General features: G+C 28.6%; 1 protein-coding gene across 1 annotated transcript; it reads right to left on the bottom strand.

Annotated features, from left to right (window-relative positions):
* Positions 1-6,819: 6,819 nt before the first annotated feature.
* Positions 6,820-8,482, bottom strand: LOC127245257 (UDP-glycosyltransferase 87A2-like). Its single transcript, XM_051266019.1, has 2 exons — positions 7,841-8,482; positions 6,820-7,756 (listed from the first exon to the last, which is right to left on the bottom strand). Exons 1-2 carry the CDS (start codon positions 8,370-8,372, stop codon positions 6,876-6,878), a joined length of 1,413 nt encoding a protein of 470 aa, XP_051121976.1. The 5' UTR covers positions 8,373-8,482; the 3' UTR covers positions 6,820-6,875.
* Between the last annotated feature and the right edge of the window lie 11,908 nt (positions 8,483-20,390).

The following is a 20,390-nucleotide window of genomic DNA, read 5'->3' as shown; positions in this document are numbered from 1 at the left end:
TACTCAACGGCTTTTAGAGCTTTGATCCTTGAAGAGTGGATTTGGTGCTCCATAACACTTTTGGCGGCGTGTCCCTTTGACTTTTGGATCGAAGAGGGTCTGGTTAATGCTTTGTTGAAGAACGCCATGAACATCTTGAAGCTTTGAGAGGAACTTTGGAGACCTTCCCTTGGCTTTGACGAATTCCTTAACGACTTTGGGAACTTTGATCCTTCCTACAGCTTGAGCATACGACGAAGAACGTTAGCTTCATCGATTCGTTAACCAATATTGGATCATTTGTCAAAATCAGTGACTTTCGACAAAAAACGCTTCGAAGGACACGGAGAACATGAAGAACAATACAGAGAGAGTCTAGAGACTTACCCCTTTTTGCTTGAATCATCGATGTAACTTTGGTGTCTTAAATAAATTGGCCATGGCTCCTATATATAGGGGAGGAGTGACCTCGGCTTTCTTTTTGAATGGTGTCACTTGGCGCGTCATGATTGGCCAATAAGAAGATTTTATAATCTTTCCTTTTCCATCGGATGCTGTTTTCCATAACTTTAAAGATTTTATTGTGCGTCTTCCTTTTTCATCAAGATCTTTATATCATTGCCTTTTTCAGAAGATATTAATTTATATACTTTCTTTATTGACAAGATTTATTTATTCTGCTGCCAAATTTATTATGACTATATTTATGCACGTAATATTTGTACGATATCTTCCATTTTAAGCAGATTTTTGCATTAATAGTTGATATTTATTGTAAAAAAATTAACATATGTGTATAATTAAATATCAAATATTTATTTTATTGATTTTTTTTCAAATACATGATATTTAATTTAATTTAGGCATTTATCAATGATGAGCACTTGGTTTGCTAGTGAATCGACTTAAACTTCCAACAACATACGCAATAGCTGGCCTAGAGCTAGTCATAGCATACATCAGCAGTAATACCTCCGAAGTTGGATCGGTGCTAGGGCAACTCCCGTAGATGAGCCGGTGCTAGGCCATCCAAGAATGAATAATGCGCACATTTTTTTTGGAACCCTACTGATGTGTTAGGCCAACTCCCGTGGATGAACCGATGTTAGACCATCCGACACGTTCGGCTTTGCGTGGCTTGCAGGCCGAGGTATCACATAAGCTCCCTATGCCCTTGAGTATTCAAGTTGGTAGACTATGCCCTTGAATATTCAAGTTGGTATGTAGGTTTTATAATGTTAGGCATAAGCTTTACATTTGGATCCTACGGAGTGCTTATGGAGTACAATTTTTGAAATTAAACCTCTTGAGAATCTTCTCAATATAATATGATTGGGTAATTATAATTCTTTCATGTTCTCGTCTAATTTTAATACCGAGAATCACATCTGCCACTTCTAATCTTCATTGAGAACTTAGAAGATAAAAATTTTTTAGTTTCATCCACTTGACTTTGATCCATACCGAAGATCGACAAGTCATCAATGTATAAACAAAGTATCACACCTTGACCAATACTATTAAATTTACTATAGTCACAGTTATCCGATTAGTTCAGTATGATTCCATTGGACAATATCACCTTATCAAATTTCTAATGCCACGGTTTAGGTGTTTATTTTGGACCATACAATTATTTGATAAGTTTGCATACTTTATGCTTGTTTTTTGGCTCAAAAAATTCATTCAATTGCTTCATATACGACTCCTCTTTTAAATCACCATTTAGAAAAATCCGTTTAACATCCATTTGATGAATCACTAGATTGTATATTGTTATCAGTGCAATCAACAATCTAATAGTGATTATATGAATAACAAGAGCATAAGTATCGAAATAATCAATATCATTATTTTTCTAAAATCCTTAAATGACTAACCGAACCTTGAACTTATCAATAGTTCTACCAGATTTCATCTTCTTCTTGAAGATCTATCTGCAATTTCATGTTAAACGTGTTAAAGTAACAACACATATAAACATATAAAAAATATGTTAAATTCCAACAATACTATCCACATGTAGTCGTGACCGGAAAGCGCTTGACGATGTAGATGCATCTTGTATTGTCAAGTTGGCAAGCGTCTGCTCTCTCATCTTTAGTACTGCTTTGCTGATTATTCAACATAGCTTACATCCTAGTGGTTTGTTTATTACTCAATATTTGAAAGTGGTGACGGAAATAGCTTTCGAAGTTAAGGGCAAAATTGTCTAGTCGGTTTCGATTTTTTATAGTATGATTTCGGTTTTAACATATTTTAAACTGAGAATCGTTATTTTTTGTTTAAACAAAGACAATTTAAAAAAATGAAAATTTTAAAATTCTGTAAAAATATGTCGGTCAGGTTCTCTTATGTACTACTTCAATTATATTTTTTTTCGATTTCCCTTATTGCAGTGGGATGATGAAAAAAAAAGTTAAAAGATAATACAAGGAGAAACTTGTAATAATATTTTTTATTAAAATTATTATATTAATTTAAATTAAGATAATAATAAGGGGAGAGGGAATCACATATTTATATAGACTTTATTTATTTTAAACTATATATATATCTATATATATATATTGCAATTATACCTACAAGCTTCATCCCCATGTAGGTCTCTCTCGGTGTTTGAAAGTATTTTCGCCATTTGACTGGGACGGTGTACAGAAACCTCACTGGTAGTGTTGTTGAGGCATCTGACATTTGCAATTGTGAATTAGCTATCTCAATCTTCGAAATAATTCGGCGGGAACATAGACATGTGATTATACTTCAAACTTGGATCAACTATGTTGATTCCTTTCATTATGGTCGTCAATTTTTTAATTATGAAAAATTAACAAATGATAGTAAAATTTGGGTGAAAACTCAAACTTGATTTTTATAACTTGCAAATTTGAACATAGTTATGGCATGAAATACCAGAAAAATAAAGATACAATATATGTAATATAATAATATCTAAAAAATTGTATATGATTGAAAATATCAAATTTTTCACAATCATCGGTGGCATGCACTCGAGTGGTTAAAACTTAAAAATGAGTTATTGACCATATCCATGGTTGAGCAACAGTTTAAAACAAGTAAGACCATATGCAATGCAAAAATCTTAAGAACAATTATTATGTTTTCTCTCTCAGCCATGCCATGCCACATTGTAGAACCTAAAATAAAAATTTTATAATTTTCCACTTCAACAAATTTATTATTTTATTTAATATAAATCTTACATATGTAGACAAAAAGAAAAAATTAAATTGTGTTATGTTTTAATAAACACAATTTGTACAAATTACATTTAAATTTAAATTTATGCGGACCATATTCTCTATTTAGATCCTTTGATTCTCTCCTCGGATCGATTCATTTTTCAACTTTGATGGCTTATTTGATCCGAAGAGATTTGGTCTTTGGTTTGGCTTTGCCGGCTTTTGGGGGGCTTTGGTCTCCGTATGGGTGACTTGATCATTGACTTTGGATTTAATGTCTTCTTTAGACGATCCGAATCTTTATTTTTGAGGAGGTGGATTTGATGCTTCATAATGCTTTTTGCAAAGTATCTCTTTGACTTTTGGATCGAAGAGGGTCAGATTAGATGATTTGGTGAGGAACGCAATAAATATCTTGAAGATTTGGTAGAAACTTTAGAGGCATTCCCTTGGCTTTGACAAGCTCTTCAATGGCTTTTGGAACTTTGATCATTCCCCCGGCTTGACCATATCACAAAGAACGTTAACTTCATCGATTCATCAACCAATATTGTATCATTTATCCAAATCGGTGACTTTTCGACGAAAAATGCTTCGAAGAACACGAACAACAATGCAGAGAATCTAAAGAGACTTACCCTTGCACAAGTCTTCAAATGAACTTCGGTGTGTCAAGTGAATTGATTAAAACTCCTATTTATAAGGGGATGGCATCGGCTTCCTTTTCGGATGGTGCCACTTGCAAAATTTGATTGGCTGACAGGAAAATTTTGTTATCCTTCATTTCTCGTCGAACATTGTTTTCTATTTTTGAATAATTTGATTGCATATCTTCATTTCTCATCAATATCTTTATATTATTTCTTTTCTCGAAATGTATTAATTATAATACTTCATTTATTGAAAATATTTATTTAATTTATTGTCAAATTTATTATGGTTCTATATATGCATATAATATTTGTACGATATCTTCTATTTTAAGTAGATTTCGCATTAATTGTTAATATTTATTGTACAAAAATTTTCATATATGCATAATTAAATATCATATAATTATTTTATTGAAATTTTATTTTTAGTTTCCAAAATATATAATTTTTAATTGAATATAGGTATTTGTTTTTTTAATGCCTACAATATAATAATAAATTAATTTTTTATATTGCATTTTATATATATTTTATATTTTTAAATATTTTATTTTATCTTACCTTTAAATATGTAATATTTTATGTTTATTTTTAAAAATGTAATCTTTAATTTTTTAATTAATATAATTTTTTATATATTTTTTATTAAATATTATTAATTTTTTAATAAAATATACTACTTTGGTTCACTACTAATCTTTTTATTTGCATTTGAAGTTATTATTTTTTAATATTAAAAATATTTTTATATTTGTATAAAATATTTTTTTATAAATATCATTATATTTATATTATAAAACACTAATAATAATATTTTTATCATTTTTACTATATTTAATAATAATAATTAATATTTAAAATTAAATTATAATTATATAATAATATTATTTATATCAAATAATAAAATAAAAAATATATAATTTTCTCTCCCTTCCATGTGGAGGAAAGAAAAAAATAAAAACAAATCTATTTATATTCTTGAAAGAGAACCCTTTTTACATATCTTATTTTTCTCTTTAATAAAAAATCGCCATGTAAATAAAGTTATTATATGGATAATAACACCCTATTGTACATAGTCTAAAAAATTGCCACAAAAACTTATTTGAAATCGTTGGTTTTTTCCTAAGACCAAATTTGGAATCGCTGTTTGACCAATTTGAGTTTGATTAAGACCATTCGCAGGAGATGCGCCACATCACAATTTTCAAAAAAAAAAAAAAAGAAAATTAATAGAAGCCGTGCTTTGTGATTTCATTGCCACTTAGGTATATATATAATATATATTATATATGTTTTGTTTTTTAATTTATATTAAATTTATTGTTATATTTAAATTTTGTAGTATTTTTATAATTCATAATATTTTGTATTTTATAAAATGATACCAATATTGAATATATTTTATCAATTGAAAATTTAAAATATATTAATACAAATATTATATCATTCTATTGAACAAATAATATTAATAAATTTAATTTAATTTATTAAATAAAATATAATTATAAATTTTAAAGTAATTAAATAATATAAAATTATATTAAACAATAAATATATTTAGTTTATAATTAATTATACATAAATAATTAATTATAATATAATATAACAATTAAATAAATAATTAATACTAAAAATTAAAACTATAAAAAATTAGAATAAGTATCTTTGTTGCAAATATAAAATAGAAGGCAGAAAGAAAAAGTAACGTGGATAACAAAAAATAATAAAGATATCTAAAAACGAATATCTCCATTGCGGATGGTTTAAGGATATGTGTGAAGATGCATCACATCACCAATTTTAAAAAATAAAAAATAAAAAATATAAATTTGTTGCTTCCAGAGATGCTGAGAAGATCTCGTTACATTGTCATGTGGCATTTACATATATATATATATGGTATATATATTTTGTTTTTGTAATTTATATTGAACTTATTTTTATATTTAAATTTTGTAATATTTTTATAATTCATAATATTTTATATTCTACAAAGTGATACCAATATTGAATATATTTTTATCAATTTAAAAGGTTAAAATATATAAATACAAATATTATATAATTCTATTGAACAAATCAATATTAATAAATTTAATGTAATTTATTAAATAAAATATAATTATAAATTTTAAAGCAATTAAATAATATAAAACATATGACAAAATTTTGGTTTGATGAATAATTAAGTTATTTGTTCTTATTTTAATTTTAAATATTTCTATTGTAATTGCAATATAATGTAATATTTTCTTAAAAAAAATTTAATTATTATTTTTATATTTTATATTTTAATTAACCAATAATAATTATAACAATAAAAATATAAATCTGATTTAAAATTAAAATTTTAAAATAAATTAAAACTAAATTTAATTAAATAATAAATAATATAATTTTTTCCATAATTTTTTAATAAATTAAAATATTGACAAATAATAATATAATATAATATAATATAATATAAATTAAATAAAGAATTAATACTAAAAATTAAAACTATAATTAAAAAATAATATATATATAATATGAAAATAAAAATTTATTAAAAAATTAGGATAAGTATCTTTGTTGCGAATATAAAATAGAAGAGAAATTTCGCTAACTACAGACAAAAAAAAGTGTGTGAATAATAAAAAATAGTGGAGAATTTCGATTGCAGATGATCTAATATGTCTTCGCCAGAATTGAATTGACCGACGGCCACATATGATTTTGGGTTAATTAATATTTTGCATTTTAACAATATTATATTTTAATATAAAATATGAGATTTAATAACCATTAAATCCAAAACTAAACTAGAAAAACAATCCATCGCAACACGAAGCAAAGCACGAATAAACCCAAAATGTATTGGAGTATAATTCAACAACTATTTTGTGGCATTTATTATTCATTTTTTTTAATAAAAATATTAAATCAAATAATTATTTTTTTATATAATATTATAAATTTATTTTACATTTATATAGCATTAAACTAGTATCAAAATTAATTTTTTTTTTATTATTAAAAAATTCAAACACACGACGACTTAAACATTTAAGATATGGTTTAGAAAGGAAGTCAAATTTTGGTTGGTAGAGCCTCCGTCTGCCATGGCGTCCGTAGCTACTTTCCTCACTTGTTTCGCCCTTGCCGCCATCCGCCGCCGGTCCGCACTCTCTGAATCCATAAACTCCTTGACCATCCCGGCGATCTCCTCCCGCCTCTGCAACTCCGACGGCAGCCGCCCTCTCCGGCCGTCCCACCCGATCCTCCAATCCTCCACCACATGCTTCCGAATCGTCACCTGATCCATTACGATTGGAAAAGCAATAATCGGGACTCCCGCGAATATCGCTTCCATCGTCGAATTCCAGCCGCAGTGCGTCCAGAAGCCGCCGACTGCCCGGTGGCAGAGCACTCTCAGCTGATCGCACCACGCCACCACTCGCCCTCGCCCTGCCACGTCCCCGTCCCCACACGCCGCCTGCAGCCGCGCCGCCTCCCCACGTGCCACCCACAGAAACCTGACGCCGCTGTCTTTCAGACCGCCGGCGATCTCGTCCATCTGCCTCGATGATACGGAGAGGAAGCTCCCTAGAGACACGTACAGTACCGAATTCGGCGGCTGAGCGTCCAGCCAGGCTAAGTAGTCGGCGGCGGCGGAAGTTTGCAGACCGGAGTAGGGTATGCAGGCCGGACCAAAAGTGTAGATAGGAAACGGAAACTCTTCCTGAAGCGCGTCCACAACCTCCGATTCGATTCCGTAGATTGTCGTGAAGAGCAGAAACTGCGCCTTGGACACGTTGGGGAAGATGGATCGGGTCAGGCGGAGCAGACGCTGGTCCGCCATGAAAGCGATCGACGGAAGGTCAGCGAGGCGGATGGAAGGGATGCCAGGAACGTACGAAACTCGTTCATCTCCTCTCTCTGAAAGGTCGCCAGAATTAATGGAATCGGAAAAATTAGGGTTAATTAACAATTGTGAAATTACAATTGGGGTGAGGGACTGACCGGAGAGGTCGGCGGGGTGGTGGCCATGGCGGACGAGGCGGTCGAAATGGTGGAAGACGGCGAAGACGGAGGCGGGCATGGCCCAGAGCGACGCCACCGGAATGTTGCGGCGGTTCCCGAACTCGACCGCCCAGTTGAGAAACGTATCGGCGATGATGAAGTGGACCGGGCGGTCGAGGCGGTCGAGGAGTTTCTCGAGCGGTTCCTCCATTTTGGTCTGAGTGGCGGCGACGAAGCTGGGCATGTCAGCGGCGCGGTCGGCCTCGGAGGGAAGGACGTTGGGGATGGCGGCGAACCGGATGCGGCGGGGAGGGTTCTCGGCGGCGAGGAGGCGGAGCCACTCTTCGGTGACGACGACGGTGATGAGTAGCCGGCCGTCGCCGGCAAGGAGCTTGCAGAGGTTCAACATGGGGTTGACGTGGCCTCTGCCGGGATAAGGTACGGCCACCACGTGGCACGCCGTCATTGGATCCATTGGACTTTTAATTTTAATTGGATCGGAGACTGCGCCAGAGCGATCGGAGAATGTCATTGGGTTCAATTATATAATACTCCCTCGTTCAACTAGAAATATATATATTTCGTTTTGGGATGTTCAATTACAAAGTAAATATTTTGTTAAATACTTTACTTTTTTCACAAATACTATTACTTTATATCACATCATTACTTTTACACTAAAAAACAATGGCAAAAATATCATTTTACTACTTTTAACTATCCACTATAATTAAAATACAATTATTTCTTAAACATCGTCCCAAAAGTAAGTAAATGTTTATTTTGTGTATGGACGGAGGAAGTATTAAAATTAGAATTGTTTATTCCGTATATGTATATATATAAGGGTAAATTATATAACACTCCTTTATGTTTTTAGTAAAAATGCACAAAACACCCTGTATTTTATTTATTGCGTGAAACTCTCTTGTGTTAATATAAAATTTGCACGAAATACCCTTATTGTTCAAAACTAATTTTCGATTCCAAATAAAAACCTAAGTTATGCAAGTTTTATAAAAATAAAATATAAAATATCTTAAATAATTTTTTTTTAATAAAATAAATAAATAAATAATTGATCAATAATTTATTTTTACAATTTTGTAAAAATTAGATAACAATGTCTTCAAAAACTATAACATAAAAAATAAATTAATTAATTATTTTATTTAAAAAAATTATTTACATATTTTATATTTTTTTATATAAAATTTACGTAATTTAGATCTTTATTTAGAATCGAATATCAGTTTTAGATAAAGAGGATGTTTTATGTAAACTTTACATTAACACAAGGGAGTTTCACGTAATAAATAAAATATAGAATGTTTTGTGCATTTTTACTAAAAAAAAATAAAAAAAATAAAAAAATACAATGGGGTGTTATATAATTTGCCAAATATATAAATAATTAGGTGAGGTGAGCGATATTAGGAAGATTGGGACCAACTAACTATAAACAAACCAACCACGAAAGTGTGTATGTCCAAATCGGCAAATGCATACAAACAATACAGACAGTCAATCACGACTTGGAGTAATACTAGTATATTTTAGAGGATGGAGTTTTAAAGTATATATATATATATATATATATATATTTTTTTAATATATAAAAAGGATAGTATAAAATTATTATTTTATTAAGAAATTAATTGGTGTGTTTAATTTTGATTTCAAATAACAAAAAGAAATTTCACTATTCCGTTTATATTATTTTTAATAAAAGTAATTTTATTTTTTTTTATAAAAAACAAATATTATTTAAAATAAGAAGAAAGAAAAAAATTAAACCAAAATCAAACAATCATACAATATTTTTCTTAAACAAAATATTGTAAATAAGTAATAAAACATAATTTTAAAATGCATGTAATGAGTGTAACTTGTTGAGAACCTCAGCGCGAGTTCATATGCATTTATTTTTCTTCCCTGTATTACTTTTCAATTAAATATTACTATTAAATTATTAAATAATGACTTCCTTCGACAACATTATTTGAATTGGCTTCTTCAATAAGTTATTTGATTGAAGGACGGCAATGTGTTTGTTTGTGTTTTGGTTTGAAGAAAAATAAAAATTGTAGTGAGATAAAAGAGAATTGTGTAGATAATGTAAAAATAATAAATGTGTGTAGTAGTATATTAATTTTTTTGAAATAGTATTTTAGTTTAATATATATATATACATATCTTTTTGTGTAACATATAAAATAATTATATCGATAATATAAAAATAATATTTAAAATTAAATTATTGATTTTATATAAGAGAATATAATATATATTTTCTCTATAAGTATATATATTTTGTCATTTTTAATTATCAAACACAAATTTATAGATTTTACTACACAACAAATATATTTTCGCATTTATACTTATTTATGTTAATACTCTTGTATTGATTTTACATATTGTATAAGTTAAATAGTTTAACATATACTCCCTTCGTCCTATGTAATATGGGTGTATTACCGTAGACACGAGAATTTAGGTAAAGTATAATTAGTAAGTAATTAAGAAGTATATTAGTAAAAATAATTATAGATTAAGATTAAGATAAATAAATAGTTCAATTAAAATTAAGAAAATTATAAAATTTAAAATTTAAAATGCGATTAAAGTCCATAATTATATTTTCATAAATAGAAATGACAAGTTATGTGGGACGGACGAAAATAGAAAATAGAGACAAATTATGTGGGAGGTAGGGGAGTATAAACTATCATCAATTACTATTAAAACATAATTTATTAAATTTCATACAAAAAAATAAATATTTATTTTTTAAATGGACGAAATTTTTTTTATTTATATTACATAAGTGTGTGTATATTTTATCTATTATTAATATTTAGAGGTGATCGTATCAGTAACATAAATATTAGGTGAACAAAGTTATAACCGTATGGAATGAAAAATTGAAGTGGGTAGTCATTAAAATGACAGTTTGGGTGTGTTTGTTTGGTGCTGGGGATTGGATTTTAAATACACTATTCATCATTTTTTTTTTCTCAAAAATATCAAATTAAACACTATTTTTTATTTTTTATATTATATTAAAAATCAATTTTACATTCAAAATATCACATCGACACCTATTTATATCACATCATACAACTATTCAAATTCAAAATTTTTACTATTCAAATCCCAACTCAAAATTCAAAACTTCCGACAAACACACTTTGAGTAGTGTATAATAATGTCTTGTTGAATATTTGTAGTACTCATTCATCATGATTCATGGGCTCACTGCACTTTACTTTCCACAGTAAACCTAACAATACAATACAATAATACAAGAAGTCAAATTTCAACCCTTACTTTACTTTGGTGGAAAGTGCATGGTTTGTTTCCTTAATTTCAAATCAAAATTTGTAATGTTCATATGATATCATTTCAATACAAAGAATATTTAAAGGAAAAAATATGTATATTTAAAAAAAAAAAAAAAAAAAAAAAAAAAAACCACCCTTTTTCTTTGAACCCTTCCAATAAAAAAAAAATAAAAAAAAATCATTCTTTTGTTTTGTATTTTGAATTTAAATAATATTTTAATATTATATTTTTATATTAAAAAATAAATATTTTATTAAAGATGTGACAATTGTATAGAGAAAAAATATTAGAAAAATAAATAAAATAACATACAAAAATAATACTTTTCCCGAATATCTTATGCTGGATTCATCTTAGCCTTCCTTCTAATGATTTTAATTAAATAAATAATATCTAAACCAATGGGTGTATGATTAGAATTTAATAATGCCAAATTAGTCAAATAAGAGTTTAGTTTGTTTGATTTTTTATTTATTTTACTCTTTGAGGTTTTTATTTGAAATTTTATTTATAAAATAATATTATGTTGTGTGTGAGCTGTTAATTTTTGGATGAAATGCAGAATTACACATACCTCAAATGTTTATCATTTATTAGAAAAGCATGTTTGTTTGTATGTTTGAAAGTTAAATTTTTCATAGTAGAATATTAAATTAAAATAATTATTTTGAAATAATATAAGTAAAAATATCAATAATTTAACAGTTTTAGAGAAAATATTAATAAATAATAAAATTGAAATTGTAAATCCCAATATAGTATCAAAATTTTTAAAATTTATTATTTGAATTATGTATTTTTTTAAAAATAAAAATAAAATAAAATATTTTTTCGTCCCAACCCAAAGTACTATTTTTATTATTTTTGTAAGTTCAATTCATAATTTTCTTTTTTCTATTTTAGTAAAAGTAATCATATACTAATACCAAATATCCTTAACTTTTATTTAAATTACAAATATACAATTATACATACAATTATTTTATATATCAAGTTAATGAGCAAAATTGTCAAAATCTCTTACACACTTTCATCGACCAATAATATACTATTATTTTTTAAATTACTATAAAACTTCAAACAAGTACAATCATGGGGCAGAGAAAATATTTTTTCTTTTTACAAATCTAACCAAACATTATTTAAATATTTTCTCAAACCAACCCTAAAAACACACCATTATATTTCAATTATTATTATTTTTTTAATTCTACAACTGCAATACTTAGCTGTAAAAATAGATTATTTTCTCTAAACTTTAGAACTAATTATAAACAAAAAAACACAACACAGCTTTATTGGTGTGGTTATGTTTTATGGAGTTTGGAAGATTTTGATTTGAATTTGGTATTAAAACAATATATGATTGAATATTTTTTTAGGAGATAAAATGTATTTTTTTAAAAAAAAAATATAAAATTCAAATAGTAAAAAATTAAAATTTAGAGGATAAGACCATCTCCAATTCATAACTCTATTTTTGCAAAGTTACATTTCTCCATTCTGCTACAATAACCCATTTCTAACCATACCTTCTATTTTTCAGGTCTCTTCTCCAACTATACCCTCCATTTTTGCAGGATTAAATAAATAGATATTTGTATTAAAAAAAAATAATTGTATTAAAAAAAAAAAGATAATTATATTTAAAAAAAAGAAAAAATGCACCCGCTGTAGAGTAGGTTGGACCAGCGGAATACTTTAACATCCGCTGATTTCAGCGGGTAAATTCTGCAAAACTACATGATAGATTGAAACAGTTTTTTTTTTTTCTCCACCATGCTAAAATAGAGGAAAACCTCCTCCATTGTAGATGATCTAAAGAAACACACCTGAACTTAAACTACAGTAGCAATGTGCGAATAAAAAGCTTTCGCATTTATTATACTACATGCTATCTCGTGCTTTGTAAGACCCATCTCTAGTCCACCCTCCAAAAGCAATATTCACCTTACATTTATAGGGTTGTCACCTCTCAGCAGAATTTTTCAAATTCGAGAGACGTGAGAGGGTGATTTTTTTTTTTTTTTTTTTTTTTTTTTAAATTTAAAAATTATTTTAAAATTGTATTTTTGTTTATTTATTTTATTTTTCGTGAATTTTATTTTATTGTATAAAAAATAATTTATTTTTTTATATTTATATTTTAATTTCATAATTAATATTAATTTTTATATTGTATTTATTATATTTAATCAAGTAATATTATAAATTTTTATTTATATTTTTCATAAATATAATAATATTATAATTTTAATTTATTTAATTTAAAAATAATTATTTTTTTTTCATGTTCAAATAATAAAAAATAAAAAAATTTATTAATATATTATTTAAAAATTTTCAAAATTAAAATATATAAAAATAATAAAATATTTGATGTTATTTATAATTTAAAAAATTACAAAATATATATGCATAATATAAATGGAAAGTTGGATTAAAATCTTTGTCAGATGAATCCATTTGTAATTCAGTCCTTATTTGAAATAAATTAGACTGCAATCCATATTTTATGAATTATGTATGTTACAGCTCCCCAATTGTATTTTCTCCTCAATTAATGTTGTATATTCAACAGGTACTTGAAATAGATTGATCAATACTTCAAATGTTGTAATATATACCTACATTATTTCTCGCTTTACCCCATTATAATTATATATACTTCTAGTTAAATATCGCGTACCTTTTTTCGCGAATTAAAAAAAAAAACAAAAACAGTTACACACGATTTAACAGGGGTTGAGGCAGGAAACCTCTCATAACTCCCCTCATCTCAATTTTAAACCCAACATCTTCCATCTTTAGGCAAACCGACATTCTCCAACCCCTAGCGATCAAGTAGCAACCGATCTGTGCAAAAATAGTGAGGAAAATAACTGACTTGCTCCCATCCCCTAATAGGCTCAAAGAAGCAAGTGTCTGGTCGGACTTTTTTGATTTTTTATTATGCTGACATTAATATTTTATACCGTAGTTTGTTTGATTATTTGGGGTGTAAGTCTTGGTCTCGTGTTTTTATGTCTCGGTTGGGTGTTGAGGAGCTTTGGTGATTGGTGTAGTTGTGTTTGTTAATCGAGTTTGAAATCGTTCGTATGTTTGCCCATGTAGATCGGGTTGGGCGTTTTACTTTCGCACCGATTTCGGTGATTTTATTTGTTTAAATTGTAATTTTTGTTAATTTTGTAAATGTATATCTTTTTAGTTATCCGGAGTTGCATATTTTAGTTTTTTTGTTTGATTGTTCGGTAATTAGTCATGTTTGTGGGTTGGCAAATGTGATATTGTTAGGTCCCCAAGTTGTATCTTTTAGGTCTAGTATGCTAAGAGTATACTTTTAGAAGACTATTGTGTATTCGAAATGTATTGTTACGTGCTCCTGATAGATTATGATAAATTTTTTAATAAATTTGAGATTTGAGTAATATAGAATTGTGATATTTATTTACAGACCGTAGGTCGGGTTGTGCTTCAGTGCAATTCACTGCATGATCCGTTCGGACAAGGGAACACGAAAAATTTAGTGCATTTACGAAATAAATATAATTAATTGACCGTGGATAAACCAAATTACGTAACAAAATAGTGTTATTTTTGCAGACATGCTTTTTATACTTGTACAGTTGTACCTGATCGCAATACACCTATGGCCCATGGTGAAGAAAACGCCAGAATACGTAAGATGTCGGCATCAAGGTGACACTCTTGACTGCAGTCCTTTGGTCCGCATGTTCACCAAAAGTTATGCCCATGCGAATCCGGCAGTCCATCTCATTGACGGTATTGGTGGCGAGTTTGATAATGTGAAAAGCTACCACAGTAAAATTGCGGCCAGAATACTGAAAGGTCCGTCATCCGAACCGTAGATTCTGATAAGCAGCGCAGGGTAATTGAACGTTTGTAATGAATTTGGGATTGATTTGGGTTATGTTATTTGTGTTTGGTTTGGATAGTATGTTATTTTCATATTGAATTGTTGGTTGAATTGGTTCGATTGGTCTCCAATTCGATGAGATTGTATTAAGATTGATTGAGAGATTGAATCGTGGGTTGAATTTGGTGAAACTTAATCTTTGTAGTAATGCTATCAATTGTGCTGTGAATGATTGTATGATTAATTCTTTACATAGTTATAATTGCAATAATGCACATGATGTACCTTTACAAGAGATCGATGTACCCGTCTAACTAGATCAAAATACCTTCAAAATACATATATGCTCATATATATGTTACTCATTAGTTAGGAAGGTTATCCTTGTACGAAGACAAAAACGAGCCAAAAAAGTTATGTATACTTCTCTTAAATTGGAATTAAATAATTTATTACAAGACCTTGCAATGGTTGAAGTAATATCTAGAATGAACAAAAGTGTCTTTACGGATACTTGAGTACATTAATGATGCACCTAAGAAAGAAAAATATATACATGTACTGCAAATGTTTATGCCTTCTCAATCGGTGTCATTTATTTCAACCACCAATAAAGTGAAGAAGTGCTAATAGAAGAAGTATTTTCACCGAGTTCCTTAGTTGCCTCATCCATCAAGGGATTGAGTGAGGTCGACCACATTCAAAGATACCTTCTACTACATAAATAATACCTAAGCAGCCATCAATAATACCTTGATTGTCAATGCTTGTATCCATAACATATTGTTACATACTGCATTAAATATCAAAATACCCCGGGGTAGTTTTTACGTAGCTATAATACGATCTCATATGCTCCAGTAATGAGTATATATGTCCTGATAACTTGTTCTTGGAAACGGATCATTCTGAATTCGAAATATTCAATTGTTGTCGGTAATCATGGATGAATTCATCATTATAGTGTTCTTTCGAATCCTATAACTATATGAAAAGATAACCAACACAAATTTACTATGGATTGATAAACAATGTAGAAAATACTTAGTTGGGATGACGTTGAAAATATAAGAATAATATAAGTTCGAGGATACAATATATTATGCACCAATATACCCATAGTTCCATTATAATCCAAACAAGTCTCATTCTTATATAATTGTATCATTGAAAGTAAATTTAATTTCACAAAAATACCATTAACAAGATTAATAATTTTAATAAAATAATCCTGGAAAGCATCATATACTCACATGTTAATGGTAACCGGAGATAAACTAAACAAGATAGAAATTTTTACCAATTTTTTAAGGGTATTAACATGCAAAAAGTACATGTTTATAAGAATCCAATGTGGAAACACTATCATACATCATTGCTTCAACGGATTGATTGTTATTTAAACCTATTACATAGTAATCCATATTGTAGCACACACAACAATATTCAGTCCACCGAGGTTAACAGAGGAAGTGCTCTTACCGAGTTCGTGAATCAGCTCCTCTGCGTGAGATTGACTGAAATCAACTAAATTTGAGGATACCTGGTACTGCACAAATAATACCTAAGCAACCATTATTTATACCTCGCTAGTCGGTGTTTGTACCCGAATCATATACTTACATACCTGCATACAAAATATACTTACCCTAGAATTGATCTTACGTACATATAATAATGGTATTATATACTTCACTAACGAATATATATGCCATTGTAACATGTGGTTGGAGAATCGGTCGTTTTCAGTTCTAAATATTCATTTGATGTCGGACCGGAGATAAATTCATCATGGTGGTGTTCCCACGACACTCCGAATTGTATAAAAAGGTAAATAATACATATTTACTATGGATGGTTAAACAAGTCAGAATGACTTAGTTACGTTGTACGATATATGTACAATCATAGTCCAACCTCCACTTGTAGATGTCTAAACAAGTCATAAGTGACTAAGTTAAATATATTGGTTGCTAAAGTACATGATTGCTACATGATTGTTAGAGTACATGATTGTTGCCTTAAACCTGGCTTGGTGTACAAAATCATACTAGTTGTGTACCTATTGCTACTTCATTTAGAGAATTTTCCATCGTTGTAGGAACTCAACTAAATTCAAATATACCTGCTACTTTACAAATAATACCTTTGTAATGCATATATATACTCATAAACTCGGTGTTAATATCTGAGTACTATATTCACGTAACTACATACATTATCTTTATATTTTGTTTCATTTTCACATACCCATATACAGATGTTACATACTCCATATACATATACTTATGCCCGTACTTTCCGTTCATGTACCACGGTGAAATGAATTTATAAAAAAGTTTCAATGCAGTTTCGGATCTTGCTGTTGTATATTTACATGATACACTTTGAAAATGACGAAGACATGGCCGGATACCTTTCTAAGCATAAGCTCTTCGATCTCAAATACAATTAAGTGAAGTGGATCATCCAAATCCTTAGTTTTGGATAATAATAACAATGATTGTGGATGCCCTTATCAATCTATATTCTTCAATTGTTTTCGAACATAACAAAACAAATTCAAGATCTATCTTGTCCTAAATTAGATCCAGTCCTTCAAAAAAAACTTTTATATTCCACAAATCTGAGAAAGATCAACAATTATTATAATGTAGACAAAGAAAATACATGAGCGAACCATCCAAAACAATGTTTTCCAAATAAGAAAAAGTAACAAAAAGCAAAAAATAACCGATTATTGTTGAATTTCTTAAAAACTGTATATGTATGTCAAAGAAAATGAAAAGTAGACAAATATCAATAAAGGATCTGGATGAAACTTCACTAATTACACCTATATACATACATAAATAGAGTATGTGTTCATTGACTTTCAAATATCTCAACTCCATAAAATTTAAACACAATTTCAATTATCTCAACTCCATATATCCTAAATATTACAAAACTAAATAATTAAGTAAATAAGAAAAAACAAATAGAAGAGAGATGACTTACAAATCCATCTTGTCCGTACCAAACAACTCATCAAAAGGTTTCAAAGAAAAAGAAAACATTAGTTCAACCAAATCTGAGTTTGTAAAAACAACTAAACTTAAAAATAAATCCAACTCTTTTTGAATTTTATGAACATGAAAAACATAATCATCAAACATAACATCATCCTACATCCTTTTCACCTCACAAAACATCAGCAAAATCTAACTACATTTATAAAAACGAAACACAAAAAAAACAAATCATCAGTTATAACACGCACCACACAAAATAGAAAAGAAATCGCACTTCTCTGTAACCACTTTGCACGGTGATTCTTCATCAAACGCAACATTGCAATAAACAAGAACGAGAAAACGCGGCTACAAGCATCAATTATACGAAAAATTTCAGTAAAGTTGGTAAAGAAAACTCCATAGATTAGGAGTTTGGTGTGCAATAAATAGAAGCAACTAAAAATTAGGGATGTTGTGAATTTATACCCGGTTCGATGGATTCTTCAAATTAAACCTCGTAAAAAAAATTACAAATTAAATTAGCATAAACGAAATTCAAATTAACCCAAATAATGACAACGAACCAAAGTTGAAATCAAACCAAAATATTAAAACTAAAACATAATTAGGCACAGCATCATTGGAATAAAGAGAGTAAGAATCATGGAAATTAAATCAAGCAAACATCACTCAATTCATCAAAGCTAAAAACAAGTAATCTGGAATCAAAGAAACCAAACAAATAAAACCTAAAATGGAATTGAAAAATCAATTCAACTCCCATGTTTGTGTTTTGATATTGCTCAACCGATATCAACTTTCAATTCTTTTCGGTTTGGTTCTAATTTTCCGATGAGACTCAATTGAAAAAAATCGTCCAAATTGACGAACATTTTAGTCGACGCCATTAATAATTGCAGAGGCTTCAGAGAGAGAATCACCGAGCCTCTAAACCTCGGTCGATTTTCGCTAGATGGAGGACAATCGGAGCGATAGCGGAAGATATGAAAAGAGAAATAGGACTTTGAGAGCGCTGGACACTGGCCAACCAGATGTCAGTGTTGATTTTGCGATCTTGAGTACTTGCTTGTCAGATTTTTTGTGTTGAATTTGCGCGAAAAATAACAGACGATTTAGGAAGATGAAGAAGGAATTGAGATGGGGAAGTAATAATGAAGTGAAATAGAAAAGGGGGGAGACTATTTAGGAAGATGAAGAAGGAATTGAGATGGAGAAGTAATAATGAAGTGAAATAGAAAAGGGGGGAGTGCAGTGTAAGAAATTAATAACAGGGATTCATCTTAAATGAATTAGTGGAATTGGAGATTTATCTCTAATTGTCTATAAAATAAAATATAGAGATGATATTATTTGACCTTAAAAAATAGAGGGTATGATTGAAGATAAGTTATTTAGTTTGCAAAAATAGAGGGTATGGTCCGAGATGACTTACAATATCACCTTCTACAAAAGTGGAAAAATTTGTGATAATTCTACAAAAATTGGTGTAAAGCTGTGTTTCCTTGGGGGTTTGAATTTTTGTTTGAGATTTGAATAGTAATAATTTTGAATTTGAATAGTTGTATAATGTTATATAAATAGGTATTGATGCGATATTTTGAATGTAAAAATTAATTTTTAGTATAATATGAAAAATAAAAAATAAGTATTTATTTGATTTGACATTTTTTGGAGAATTTTTTTTTTATTTTTTTTATGAAGAGTAAAAATTTGTAAAAATTGTATAAACAAACACACCCTAAGTTATTATTATTATTATTATTATTTACTATTTAAACATATATATTTATTTAGTATTTTAGTTTGAAATATTTTTTTATGAACAGTTTTGTAAATAATATAAAAATAATAATATTTGATATTAATTTTTTTTTAAAAAATAAAAAGAATGTATATATGTAATATACATACATTATTATATAACTTGTACGATCATGAGTATATATTATAATTTTTTATATCAATTGAGAATTTTTTATTTGAGTGAACACCCTTAGCTATTTCAATCATTTACTGAAAAAATGCAGCAACTATTGTGAAAATACAGTTATTTACAGAAATTTTACTCAAATTGTAAATTTTAACTTTTACTCTAAAATAAATATTTATTATGTGTATATATATATTTTTTTATAGTATAATTTTTCATATTTATAAATTACATTCAATTTTAATTTTTTCTTTTACATTATTATCCAAAAATATATAATTCATACTTATTCTATCCAAGTGGATTTCGTATATATTTATTGTTGTTTTACAGTTAATTAATAATAATAGTATTTTATTAATTAATAAAAGTGTGTCA

The sequence above is a fragment of the Andrographis paniculata genome, unplaced genomic scaffold, assembly GCF_009805555.1.
Source record: "Andrographis paniculata isolate CXL003 unplaced genomic scaffold, ASM980555v1 Contig22END, whole genome shotgun sequence".
Taxonomy (NCBI): domain Eukaryota; kingdom Viridiplantae; phylum Streptophyta; class Magnoliopsida; order Lamiales; family Acanthaceae; genus Andrographis; species Andrographis paniculata.
This window is presented reverse-complemented; position numbering and strand designations above follow the sequence as displayed.